General features: G+C 47.3%; 1 protein-coding gene across 2 annotated transcripts in view; it reads left to right on the forward strand.

Annotated features, from left to right (window-relative positions):
• Window positions 1-854: 854 nt before the first annotated feature.
• E2f7 (E2F transcription factor 7) overlaps window positions 855-13,229 on the forward strand; it is a 42,175-nt gene continuing 29,800 nt past the window's right edge. Inside the window, exons 1-3 of one of the 2 annotated variants that reach the window (XM_006241321.4) lie at window positions 855-924; window positions 1,723-1,815; window positions 8,738-9,016. In XM_006241321.4, coding sequence (XP_006241383.1) covers window positions 1,723-1,815; window positions 8,738-9,016 — 372 coding nt within the window. In that variant the 5' untranslated portion in view covers window positions 855-924. Of the gene's footprint in view, window positions 1,083-1,722; window positions 1,816-8,737; window positions 9,017-13,229 lie in introns of both variants that reach the window. The other variant, NM_001108092.2, reaches the window with a different exon arrangement.

Here is a 13,229-nt window from a genome sequence, read left to right on the forward strand (position 1 = left end):
TACTTAACTACATAAATGGCTGAAACTGGGTACTAGATGTGAGTGAACTCTTTAAAGTATCTTTACGTTTTCTTCTGCAAAACTCAGTTCTAAACATGAGTTTCTAGGGAGGGGCCTAAAACAATCTTTCCCTTAGGTTCATATTTTAAATAAGAATCCGAAGGAAGTGAAAGATCTAATAGAAATCAGCAATATTCCACAGATATTCTTGACTGGTCCCCAACCCCCACCCCGCGCGGCTAGTCCTTACCAGAAAGTATCTAATTTCCTCGACCATTTCTAAAGCTCTGGGAAGGAAACACCAAGAAACCTTTGCAAAAAACCCCTTTGGTGCGGTTCCCTGGGTTGTTCCCAGGGCTAACGGGCGTGCCATCTGCTCGCAGTCCAGGTGCTAACCAGGGTTCACGTGTCACCCGGCGCCGCCCGGTGCTAGGGAGCCGCCCTGGCAGGTCCAGGCAACTCCGCTCCCGCAGGTTGCTGGGGACAGGGTGGCGTCCGCAGCATCCCGCGCGTGCGGATCGTTTCCCCGGCTCCATCTGCTGCGCGGGGGGCAGGCGCGGGTCGGTCCCCCACAACAAAAGGGCACCCCGCGGAGAGCGCGCCGGCCCGCGCCGCCCCGCCCCGGCTTCCCGCGTCCGCGCCCGCGTCCCCGCGGGAACCGCTCCCGCGTCACGGCCTCCAGGTACCCGGAAGGGGGAGGGGGCGAGGCGACAACAATCCGGCGGGCGGGCGAAGGGGAGGAAAGGCGCGGCGCCGAGCGCCAAGACAGCGAGGGGCGGGGCTTCGGGCCGTGCCGCCGTGCCATTGGTTGGCACCGCCCCGCCGGCCGCCGCTCATTGGTGAATGCTCAAATTCAGTCTCAAGGCGCCAGAGGAGGTGTTTTAGCGGGGACCGCGATCCCGGGCTGGAGCTTGTCTTAGGCGGGTAGGAAACGCTGTCGCTACCACGGGTGGAGCGGAGGGTCTGCGAACTTTGCCCTGTCCTGCCCATGTCGCCAGTCGGCCGCTGAGATCTACACGGTCTGCCGGCGCACGCGTGCGGCTGCGGGCGTCCCCGGAGATAGCCTCCATCGCGCTGCGGCAGTAAGGAAGCGTGCGGCCCCCGGATGGGGAGGCGGGAATGCGGAGAAGGGTTACCCGCCGCCCTGGCTGCCATCCCACAGGCCCCGGGTCCGAGTGCCCCTGCGGTTGTGCTGGCTGCAGCGCTGGGTGAAGGAAGCTGGTCCCTCCCCCAAGATTTTGGGGGTTCCCCGGGAAGAGTTTCACTTGGGGTGTGCTTAGATGCCTAGGGAGGGGCTGTGCGCTTCCCGCATGGGTTGGTCTTGAGATCGGGTTTCAGTCTAGCCCCTAGATCAAACCCACTTAAAGTTGAATTCCTCCCGATTCTTTGCGCCAAAATTAACCGACCTGGGAGACCCTGTAACTTACTTGACATTTGCCTAACACCTTCCTTACTTGGTAACTATTATGCCTATTGCTTTTTATAAAGGATTACTGTTTTGTTCAGTTTTTCTTCTTCCCAGATTTCCAGTGATTTCTAAGTATATTATAAGTGTTTGTTCATGTGAATTTTAATGAGGAATGGAGGGTATCTGCATTCTTGGGAAAATCCCAGGAATGCTCCAGGGAAAGGGAAGTTAATGTTCATAAGTGGCATTTTGTTGGTGTTGTTGAAGGGGGAAATAAATGTAAAATCATCTTCTGATATAATTGTGTGTTCCAGATGGAGGTAAATTGTTTAACACTAAAAGACTTGATCAGCCCCAGGCAGACCAGACTAGATTTTGCCGTTGAAGATGCAGAGACCGCACAAAAGGTAAGCACAAATAAATACTTTATAGTCTCTAAGGTATTTTGGATGAGGATACCTAGCTTTCATCCTGTATACAGCGTAATTGTGATGACGATTATAGAGGAGTTTTTAGGGAACGTAGCCATTACGACCATTGTTTCAGCTCCTCTTAAGTCATTAGTGTTGGGACCCGCTCCTAAAGTCAAAGGTACCTTCTGGATGCAGTGATGAGGACTTTGTGATGCTTAGAGCTCTTGAGGGTAGTTAATAAGCCAATGCTTTGCAGAAATTAGAAAAGTCAATTCCCTGGGGCAGAATTTTGTGTTTCTAAATACCGGATGTAATGTTCAAAAAGCTGAGAAACACAATCTTCATCCCAGCGAACCAAGAGCAGAGATTTCTCCCAAGGGTTATAGTCTTGCCTGCTACTATACAGGGGTCAAGGTGACTGACCCTCACCAGCTACTCTGAGTAGTTTACAGCCCTCCTGCTTCAAAATGTACTGAGCTACACTCGGCAATAGCCAAATCACCCTGGCCTGCATCGGCACAGGTACGCAGAACAGATGTCCTGTTGAGAAGGTCTAGCTGTGAAATCTGAGCATTGTTCAAGCTGAAGCAAACAGATGTAGCAAACCAGTTTCAGAAACCTTGAATCCAAGTCTATAGTAGCAACTCCCTCGGGCATTGACCCTCTCCGGATTCCAGGTGTTCCTGTTAGGTTAGCATCAACAGTGAACCTGGTGACAAAGAGCTTGTCTTTATACAATATTTGGCAGTTGTTATGTTTGTTAAGTGGGGACCATGTATACCAAAACATGGTCGTTTTAAAGAGAGTGTTTTAAAACTCACCTAAGACTATTACGACCTTAGGTAACATATTCAAAGGTTTGGCTTTGGAAGTTCCAAAATGTGTGTGATATATAAAATCTTTCCTTTCAGTACTCCACTTCTCTTTCTGGTCAGTGACTTACCCAGTACTGTCTTCAAGGTTCGACGGCCCCCCTGTCTTTGTTTGCCTCAGTAAGTGACGAGTTTCCTCATAGAGTTGCAGAGAAATTCAGACGACCCAAGAGATTGGGAAAGTGGTTAAACTATCTTTCAACTAGAATAAATTAGTTGGGGTTTAGCACAGAAAGGAGGCAAGAGATGAGAACGGAGTGTTTCGTGGGGATATTGGGGGTTCCTTTGACCTCTCCCCATTGCTGAAGGATAAAGAGGTTTCCTAAGGTTTGTGGGAACATGGGGCTTACAGTCACAGAGACCTGGGTTTGATTTCCTGCTCTGCCACTTACCTAAAGCTATGGGACCCCAAATAAATATATTTTTAAGGTCTTTTAGCGAATATTTGTGTTCGTCAGCTACCTTTATAAATCAGAGCCAGTGCCTAGACTCTCACCCATTGGGTGTTTGTAAAGTGCCTAGCGTTATACATTCTTCACACCATGCTGAATTAAAATGACTGTGCACTCATAACCTGTTGTTAGTTACCTTAGAGGCTTTCAGAGCCCCAGGTGCAAAAAGTAGCCATGTACGTCATACTCACAGAATAAAGGAGGAAGGAATCACGCAGAGGCTTTGGGAAGCTACAAGATTTGGGCTAAGCCTTGTTGGATAAGGAAGTTCGACCTAAACACTGAGTGAGAAGAACGTTTCGGACAACAAAAACAAGATTTGAGCCTTTGACAAATCCAGAATGGCCAGAAGCCAATGAGGCAAAGCTATTCCTTCCTAAGATCCCTCAGGGGTTGCGGGGGAGGTTCCTGGAGAGATCACTGGATCACCCGTCCTTCCGAGGACCTCTTTCTTGATCTATACATGCATGTGCTGTATAATCCACACATCTCTTGTCGCTCATGGAGAAACTTGTTTCAAAAGAAACGTTTTTTAGCATTATCACCCAGTTTTACTGTTCTTAGTTCGGGCGTACATCCTGACCAGTATAGTCATGGATGCCAAAGATAGGAAAGGGACAGTTTGGGACAGAGAAGTGGGTGTTATGGATGGAGCTGTTAAGGGATCCATTCATTGGGCTTTCGGGGAAGGCATCTAAGGCTCTGGAATGTGAGGAGAGGGGGAACTGTGCCGGAGGCTTATGATTCAGTACTGTGGTGGCTAAGGCAGGAGAGTTGCGAGGCGGGAATAACAGGCTCATACCGCCATGCCTGGCTTCCAAGTATGTTCTTTAAAGGCCATTCGTGTCTTTAAGGAGGAGCTAAAGCAGAAGGTGAATTTAGCTTGGAATATGCTTGGACCTGTGTGCTCTCTAGACAAATGACTCTGCGTAAGGTGCAGCCCATGGGCTGACTTTAGAATTCCTGAAGAGTTACAGCCTTGGACCCAAACTTGGAATCGTGAGCACGTAGGTTGACCTTAATGCCGCGTAACTGTGAGTTTGGGTGAAGTAGTTTGGAGAGCGTCAAGGGAGCTGAAGGTCTGGATGTGGATTCTTGTAAGTGTAGGGAAGGGAGCCCAATGGAGGAGATGGAGAAGGTACAGTCAGAAATAGAGAGAGCTAGAAAAGAAAGAGTAATGTCTGGGAAGCAGCAAGCTAGATTTGATAGAGCCAAGCATCAGTGCCAACCTTAACCACTTCAGAAGAGACTAATGGCTGCTGAACCTCTTGGAATAGGTCGCAGTGGGGACCGCTCCTCCGAGGGAGTGTACCCTGGCGGGCAGGAGAAGTGTTAGCCCGACAGCTCCTAACATGGGGGCTCCGCAGTGAGCCTTGAACACCAGGTCAGGTTTCATCAGCAAGGCTCTTCGAATGGAAGTGATGAGAGGAAGTGATGTTCAGAGGAAGAGCTGGGGTGTGACGGAGGGCAGAGAGCCAATGGGACGTAGCGTGAGCTGTGCGTGAAGAGGGAACTAGAGGTTAATCGGCTGTTATCAAGGCTCTTGACAAAGCTGGTGGCCACATGTGACTTGAGATCGCACGGTCAGAGCTATACAGAGACAGGAACAGGTTGAAAACCAAGTTCTTTTAGCTTCCAAGCCTTCTCTGTGGCAGTGTGCAGCATAACTCCCCATGCCCATCATGCCAGGACTTACCAATAATGATGAGCGCCTGCATGATAGGCACTTGCATAGCATGTCATAGATGGCAGCCTTTCACTTTATTGTCTGAGCTGATGCTCACAGTGGCTTTGTGCCAGATAAACCCAGGTTCACTCCCTCCTTCATATCCGAGAACTGTGAGACCCTTCCATGGCTTGCATTTCTCTGGGCTCCCTGACTGAAGTGATGTCCAAGGTGTAGCAGGTTACATACACTTCCTAGCTAGCAGCTTCCATGATAGTTCCGTGAGCAAGATACTTGTGAGTGCCCAGGATTTTGGCCAAGGGAGGAAGAGAGTGGGAAGGAGCAGGACCAAGCTTCAGGATGGAATTCTGAGATTACACTCCAGGGAATTCAAGGTGACCCCTTCGAGTGGTCCCCAGTAAGGAGACTGAATCTTTGTTTGCTGGGAGGACTTTTCTCAGTCATTGAGTTCAATGTTGGCCTCCCAGGAATGGGTGTGGTCCTGGGTTCTTGGGTCCTCTTTAGCCAAGGCAATCCAGCCAAGGGCGTGTGTTGTTGGCATAACTTCTAACAGCTGGAAAAATGACTCAGTCATTCCTGAAGAGACCTGGTTGCAAACAGAGTCTACCATATGAGTAGGCAGCTTTACTAGAAAGCCTTGGTAATTAGATTGAACCCCATGGTGTGTGTGTGTGTGTGTGTGTGTGTGTGTGTGTGTGTGTGTGTGTGTGTGTGTGTAGAAACATGGAACCAGGTAGAATGAATAACCAGGTCAGTTTTAATCCCATTTTGCTCTGCCCCACACAGTGTCCAGAAGGCAGTACAGACAGGGGGCACAGAGTAGATGATAGCTCACTTTCTTGCCCACCTAAGGCCTCACAACACAATTCCTTGTGCCATTATTAAATGTTGATGTAGAGGTGTTGTCTTAGTTAGGTTTTCTATTCCTGCAGCAAAACCATGACCAAAAACAAAGCTGGGGAGAAAAGAGTTTATAGCTTATACTTTCATATCATTAAAGGAAGTCAGGACAGGAAATCAAACAGGGCAGGAACCTGGAGGCAGGAGCTGATGCAGAAGCCGTGAAGGAGTGCTGCTTACTGGCTTGCTTCCCATGGCTTTCTATAAGAAAGCAGGACCACCAGCCCAGGGGTGGCAGCACCCACAATAGGCTGAGCCCTCCCGCATCGATCACTAAGTAAGAAAATTCCTGAGAGCCAGAGCTTTCAGAGTTATTTCCTCAAGGTTCCCTCCTTTCAGGTAACTCTAGTTTGTGTCAGTTGACCTAAGACTAGCCAGGACAGGTATGCTATAGCCTAACTCAGCCACATTACCCAACCTCACTCGTACTTTCTCACATAAACTATATGAAAAATGCATCTGCGTCTGAAGAAATTATTCATCTGAATTGCTCTGTCCCTGCAGAGAAACTCAAGACCTCATTCCTGTGTGGACATGTACCCTGGAAATAGAAGGGAAGGGAGGGAGAGTAAAGCTGTCTACTCATAAGCCCGGGACACACCCCGTGCCTTGAGGGAACCTTTTGGCAAGACATAGAGTTCAGTCGACACCTGGAATAGGCAAGTCATCATACGAAACATGACCTGTGGAACTGGCCTGGTGCATGGACTCATTGCTGAGTCAAGACCTGCGTCAGGAAGCCGAGGAGAAATGCCGAGTGCTGGATTACACTGGGGCCGAGCGCCAGGGCAAATGGAGAGAACGGGAAAGGGAAAGAGGATAGCTAAGTTTTCTTGGGAGTTCACTGTGCACTAGCGAGCTAGTCTGAACCCGCGAGGTTGGTCTTCTGATGAGTGTTGCTTTTCAATTGAATACATTTCACTGAAATAAAGGAAGCAGGAGAAAACTTGCCCACTGGACTGAGATCCTATATACATAACCACTCCCCCATGTTGTGTCTCCAGGCACTACTGGGCAACTTTTCCGGAACTTAAAAACAGATAATTTCCTTCTAATCTGCACCCAGAACGAGCTCATTTGGCGATTTGGAGACCATTTTTAGAAACTGGTCTCGGATACCTCTCACTTACTCAGATTTCCACACGGGCTGCTGTGTACAAGTTCGAGCAATGTATCTAACCTCTATTCCTGAGATTATGTAACTTCATCCATAACCTGAAAATAAACAATAGTACCTGAGTCGGAGGATTAGATTAGGAATTGATACAAGGCCAGGAAACAGGGCATGACATGTATTAAACACTCCATCATTTCCCTTGAGGGTTCCCTTGTGGGCACCATCAGAATGGCTCACTCGCAGGGACTTGTTAGCAGAACTGAGCAAGTTAGCAGGACTGTTGGTCGCCTGCTCCTGCTAGAATGTGAGGCCCTGTCACCTCCACCACTCCTTCCCGGTACTTTATAGCACAAAAGAGTGTTGCCTTAGCTAATTGGCAGCGTCTGCTGACCCAGTGAGCAAGAGTGGTTGGCCAGTGTCTGAGGGTTTTTATTTCTGTGAAGAGACACCATGACCACAGCAACTCTTACAAAAGAAAGCATTTCATTGGGGCTGGCTTACAGTTCAGATGTTTAGTCCATTATCATGGCAGGAAGCACGGTGGAGTGTAGGCAGACATGGTGCTGGAAAGGTAACTGAGTTCTACATCCGGATCCTCAGGCAGCAGGAACGGAGAGGCACTGGGCCTGGCCTGAGCTCTGAAACCTCAAAGCCCACTCCCACTGACACACAACTTCCAACAAGGCCACGTCTTCCAAGAATGCTACTCCCTATGAGTCCATGGGGGCTACTGTCATTTAAACCACCAGAGCCTTCGGACCCAAACACCAGTTTCTCCCGGTCTTGTGCCTCTGTCCAGAATAGGACTGTTTGAAGCCCTGGTCAGCCAGAACTGGAGCATACAGTAGCTGTAGGGTGGTTGTTACAGTACAGGAAAAGTGTGAGGTGTTGAACCTTCCTCCCCTCTCATCATATGAGTCACTGTTGACAGGAAGAGAATTCCATTAAAGGAAGGGAAAAATCTTCCTAGCTTCGAACGGTGAAAAGCAGCGGGAAAACGTTTGTTTCCGTTCCTTGGTGGATCCAAATGCAGGCTCTTCATGCGGTTTGGTACTGCAGGCTCACTTCAAACCCTTTCTTATAATTGTCTTAGGCAGTATACACAAAGTATGCGGGCAGGTGATGCTACACAAACTATTTCAAGTCTGCAAAAGCTGAAAAGCAAAACCTTGGCACAGAGCACTTAACCGTGCCAGCAGTTCGATACCGCCTTCAGAACATCTAAGCTTACGGCCTCCTGGAAGTCTCACTTGTTGTAGAGACTATAGGTTGATTTAAAGGACAGACTCAAATGGTAAATCATGTGTAGTGAAAATTCTACACTAGTCCTATGAGATAAGGATCTGGGACCCGGAAATACAAAGCAATATAAGCCAGCAAAACAGTGGTCCTTTGTTGTGAATGGTTGGAGAAACACTGCTCAGAAAACATGAGGCAGCTCTCAGGGTAGCTTACGATGGTATTCTGTTGGCTCCTCTCCCTTCAACTAGTCTTGTTACAAGTTGCTTTTGACCATAGAACTGCCAAGCCATAACTGTTCTTTTCAGTGGTGAATGCAAACTTGTAAGTAGGGTTTTGAAAAATATAGCCCAGTGAAGCAAAAGAGACTCGATTGGCCTTCTTCCTTCCCAACTATTACAGGCCTCTGTTGGTGACAGATACACTTCATGAAAAATATGTGCAAAAAAAAAAAAATAGCAGATACAATGGGGTTCTTTGAAGCCATGGTTCAATGCAGTGCTCTCTCCATTTATCCAGTATTGGTTCTTTCTGACCTTGATCGTGTGGTCTGTCTGGATTCCCACATCTAAGTGGACCATACTCTGTACTCTTAGCAGACACCTGCCCTTTCTTGGCCTCGCTAAAAAGTTCTCTTTGCTTTAAATAGGAAAATATATTCGTCGATCGATCAAGGATGACCCCAAAGACGCCAATGAAAAATGAACCCATCGATCTGTCAAAGCAAAGAATCTTTACTCCGGAAAGAAGTCCCATTACTCCGGTAAAGCTGGTGGACCGGCAGCCGCAGGTGGAACCGTGGACACCCACGGCCAACCTGAAGATGCTCATCAGTGCGGCCAGCCCAGACATAAGGGACCGGGAGAAGAAAAAGGAGCTGTTCAGACCCATTGAGAATAAGGGGGATGCATTTGTGAACTCCCTGCAGGTAATGAGCTGTGCTCAGGGGCTTTGTAAATCTTCACAGACTTCCATAACCATTTAAAAGTCACAGGGCACCTGTCTGGTCAGACAGCGTCCATTAAACCTGGCGTCACTTGTTAAAGGCTGAATTTTTGCTCCCTCCGATTCTTACTTTTCCTAATCAATTGTTTGTCTCCCTTAACCAGACCAAATCTTAAAAATAACTCGTAGTAATTTGATCCAGTAGAGAAATTTGGATTATTTATTTTTTTTAGCTTAAGTTACTTATTTACATTCCAGTCGTTGCCCCCTTTTGGTCCCCACTCCCACAGTTCCTTATCCCATTCCTCTTCTCTCTTGCCTCCGAGAGGGTGCTCCCACCACCACCAGACCTCCCCCTTCCCTGGGCCCTCAAGTGCACCTTCTCCCACTAGGGCCTGACCAGCCCGTGTATGCTTCTAGTTGGTGGCTCAGTCTCTGGAAACTCCCTGGGGTCTGGGTGCTGGTCTTCCTACGGGGTCACCCTCTCCTTCAGCTTCTTCAATCCATCCCCTAATTCAACCTTAGGGGTCCCAGACTTCAGCCCAAAGGTTGGGTGTAAGTATCTGCCTCTGTCTCAGTCAGCTGCTGGTCGGGCCTCTCAGAGGACAGCCATGCCAGGCTCCTGTCTGTAAGCACACCATACATCCTAGCATCAGTAACAGTGTCAGGCCTTGGTACCCTGCTCCCTGTGAGATGGATCCCAAGTTGGACCGGTCACTGGACATCTTTTTCTGCAGTCTCTTCTCCATTTTTGTCCCTGCAGTTGTTTTAGACAGGAACAGTTCCGGGTCAAAAATTTTGACTGTGGGTCAGAAATTTTGACCTTGTCTCTCTGCTTAGGGTTTTGTTTTGTTTTGTTTTTTAAAGCACTATTATTTTGTTGGTTGAATGGTTAGCTGTGGGTATGTGGGAGTATGTGCGTACGTGCACAGGGGCATGTGCACTCTGCTGTCATAATCACTGGTCTGTGGCTGTGAATCGAAATCATAAATGACCTTTTTTTGGCTGTCATTGAGCTACCGTGACCCTCTCCTATACTGTAATATGCAGGGAGTGTGAGGGTGATGAAGTCTTACCTTTAAGGTGAGACCTTTTAGTTTATTTCTCTCTTATAAAAGAAAGCATTTAATTGGGACTTGCTTACCGTTCCAGAGGTTTAGTCCATTGTCATGAGGAGGACAGAGGCACATGTGGTACTGGAGAAGTAACTTGAGAGGAATATCCCCACCTAGACAAGAGGGGGGCACTGGACCTGGTGTGGGCTTTTGAAACCTTAAAGCCTAACCCCAGAGACACTCCCTCCAACAAGGCCGCATTTCCTAATCCTTTTCAAGCAGTGCAGTCCTTGATAACCAAGCATTCAAATGTGTGATCCTGTGAGGGCTGTTCTCATTGGAACCTCCATAGCCTAATGATTAACATAGGGCTTTCTCCTTAGCAGGCAAGACCTCTGCCCCCAAGCCATAAGCCCAGCCATCATCGTACAGGCTCTTAGGCCATCTTTAAATCACATTCCCCGTGAAGAAGCGGGGCTGCTCAGGAAACAGCATATTCATACAGTTTTTGAAAGACTTAACCATCAGTCATTTCCATTCCCACCAAACTTTTTCTGAGACCTCCCTCCCAAGAAAAATGACTCTCAGCTATTTTTCCCCATTTCTTGCTGGATTCTTTTTTAAGCTGTAAAATTACCCAGAAACACAGAAATTGGGAAAGAAAAAGAGATGTCTCAGATTACAAACTTGAAGCTAATAGAGCAAAGCGAGTTTAATCTACCACACATACCACCACAGAGGATTCTTCTGGGTAGCTAGATACACTTATGCAGAATTCAGAGCAATTCCTTTATGCTTAATGCCAAAAATGGTCACAATTCCTCCTCGTGTCCGGTCTGTTCCTGGCTTGGCCTCCTCTCTGGATTTATGTATTTTGACAATCACAGGAAGCCCAGCTTCAGAGACTGAGCTCAGATCACAAGGGATTGTGGCTTAGGGCCATCTCTGCTACATATGCATGGGTTCTTGCAGACTTACTTGGGCTATTCTGTTGGGGTTTAAAGGTTTGTAAAATTGAAACTATTAACTATAACTCGTGGCTATCTCGGGTTTGCTTTTAGTTTTCTTGTTTGGGTTTTTTTTCCCCTCTGTTTGGTTTTTGTTTTGTTTTGTTTTGTTTTGTTTTGTTTTGTTTTGTTTTGTTTTGTTTTAGGACAGGGTCTTACTGTGTAGCTCTGGCTGTCCTGGAACTCACTCTATAGAGCAGGCTGGCCTCGAACTCACAGAGCTCCGCCTGTGTCTGCCTCCCAAGTGCTACTAACCCTTGCAGGGTTTGCATTTTCAGTCAGCCGATTTCCAAGAATCATTTATGATTCTGTCCTTTCATTGCCACAGTGATTGACCACGTGAGCACTGATACCTGTCCCTTCTGTCTGAGGCCATTAAGGTGGTTCGCAGTTTGGGACTGATACAAATATATGGTTTGCTCATATTTCCTAGTGTAAAGAACTAACATTTCTTAGAGAACTGGTTCTAAAAATAGTATTTGGGAAGTTCTTCATACCCAAAGGATCTTTCGCAGGACTTTTTTATGTGTGTATATCTGCTTGTCTGCATGTAGATTGCATCTGTGCAGTGCCCATAGGGGCCAAAAGGGGGCATCAGATCCCTTGAAATTAGAGTTACAGGCCGGTATGGCCTGCTCCGTGTAGGTACTGGGAACTGAACCCAGGTCCACTGCAAGTGCTCTTAACCACTGAGTTATCTCTCTAGCCCCCAAGTTACTTTCTCAGTAACACTAAGATGTTTGTTAAACCCTTGCTCTTGTACGTTGAAGTTTGAGAAGTACAAAAGTAAGCATGGAGTTGTTTCCTGTGATTTAGCCAACACTAAAGACATGGGAAACAGACTGTGAACCTGACCTTTTCTCAGCAGCCTAAGTGTCTCCATTCATTTTCTACTATATTAAATATCAATTGATAAGACTCACTCCAGCTGCCACCTTAAATCCCAGCACTTGGGAGGCAGAGGCAGGGGGATCTTTGTGAGTTCAAGGCCAGCCTGGTCTACAGAGTGAGTTGCAGGAAAGCCAGGCTATACACGCACACACACACCTTTCTCAACAACAACAAAATCAGAATACTCACATGAACAGAAAGCTCTGTGAGGTCCTCAGTGGTTTGGGGAACACAGTGTGATCCTGTGAGCACAGAGTTTGAGGATTACTGTATTCCCCCGTTAGTAGAAAGGCTGCCATTGACCGTGTGTACAGTCATTGGGTGTTTGGTGTCACACTGCTGCCCCGACACCTGCCTGTCTCCACTAGGCGTATGAAACACTGATTGACCCACGTCTCCTCTGCTGCCATCACTTACTGATCTGCCAAGTTTCTGGGTGTCCCTCTGTGACATCCACTGGTTTTCTCTTGACCCTTGCTCATAAGATCAGACGGTCCACGTGACTGCTGGCCACCGTGGACTTTTCCCCCCTCCTCTGTGTGATGCCCGTTTGTGTGTGTCAATTTGTGTTGGGTTGTTTTCCTTCTCATAGTGATTTCTAGGAGACGGTTTATATTCTTGACACTAAACTATCATTTAGTTACTTGTGTTATATATGATATATATATATTGGTTCATTTGGGTTTGTTTGACTTTTTTTTCCTGTTTCTCAGCTCACAAAGCTCTTAAATTTAACATGGTTTTATATTAGGGCTTTTCCTCTTTCTTTAAGAACTTTTTTCCCATCCTAGTTTATTTTTTAAATTCACACATATGTGTACCTGCTTCTCTGTTTATGTACCATGTGTGTGCAGCTGCTCATGTAGAGCAGAAGAGGGCCTCGTATCCCCTAGAACTGAAGTTACACACGGTTCAGGGCCACTGCATGGATTCTGGGAACCAATTCTGGGGCTTCTGCAAAATTAGCCAGTGCTATTAACCGCTGAGCCCAAAACCTCTTTTAAGGATGGTCTTTTAGGGGTTGGAGAGATAGTTCAGCAGTTAAAAGCACTTGTTCCTGCAGAAGACATGGGTTCAGTTTCCAGCATCCCGGAGATGACTCACAACCCTTTATAACTCCTTTTCAGAGGGATACAGCGACCTCTTCTGGCCTCTGTGAGCAATGCACACACACGAGAAAACAAGTAAAGGATGATGTTTCTCTAGCCTGGAGTTACATATTCTTTATTGTAATTTGCTTTCT

Source organism: Rattus norvegicus, chromosome 7, assembly GCF_036323735.1.
Source record: "Rattus norvegicus strain BN/NHsdMcwi chromosome 7, GRCr8, whole genome shotgun sequence".
Classification (NCBI taxonomy): domain Eukaryota; kingdom Metazoa; phylum Chordata; class Mammalia; order Rodentia; family Muridae; genus Rattus; species Rattus norvegicus.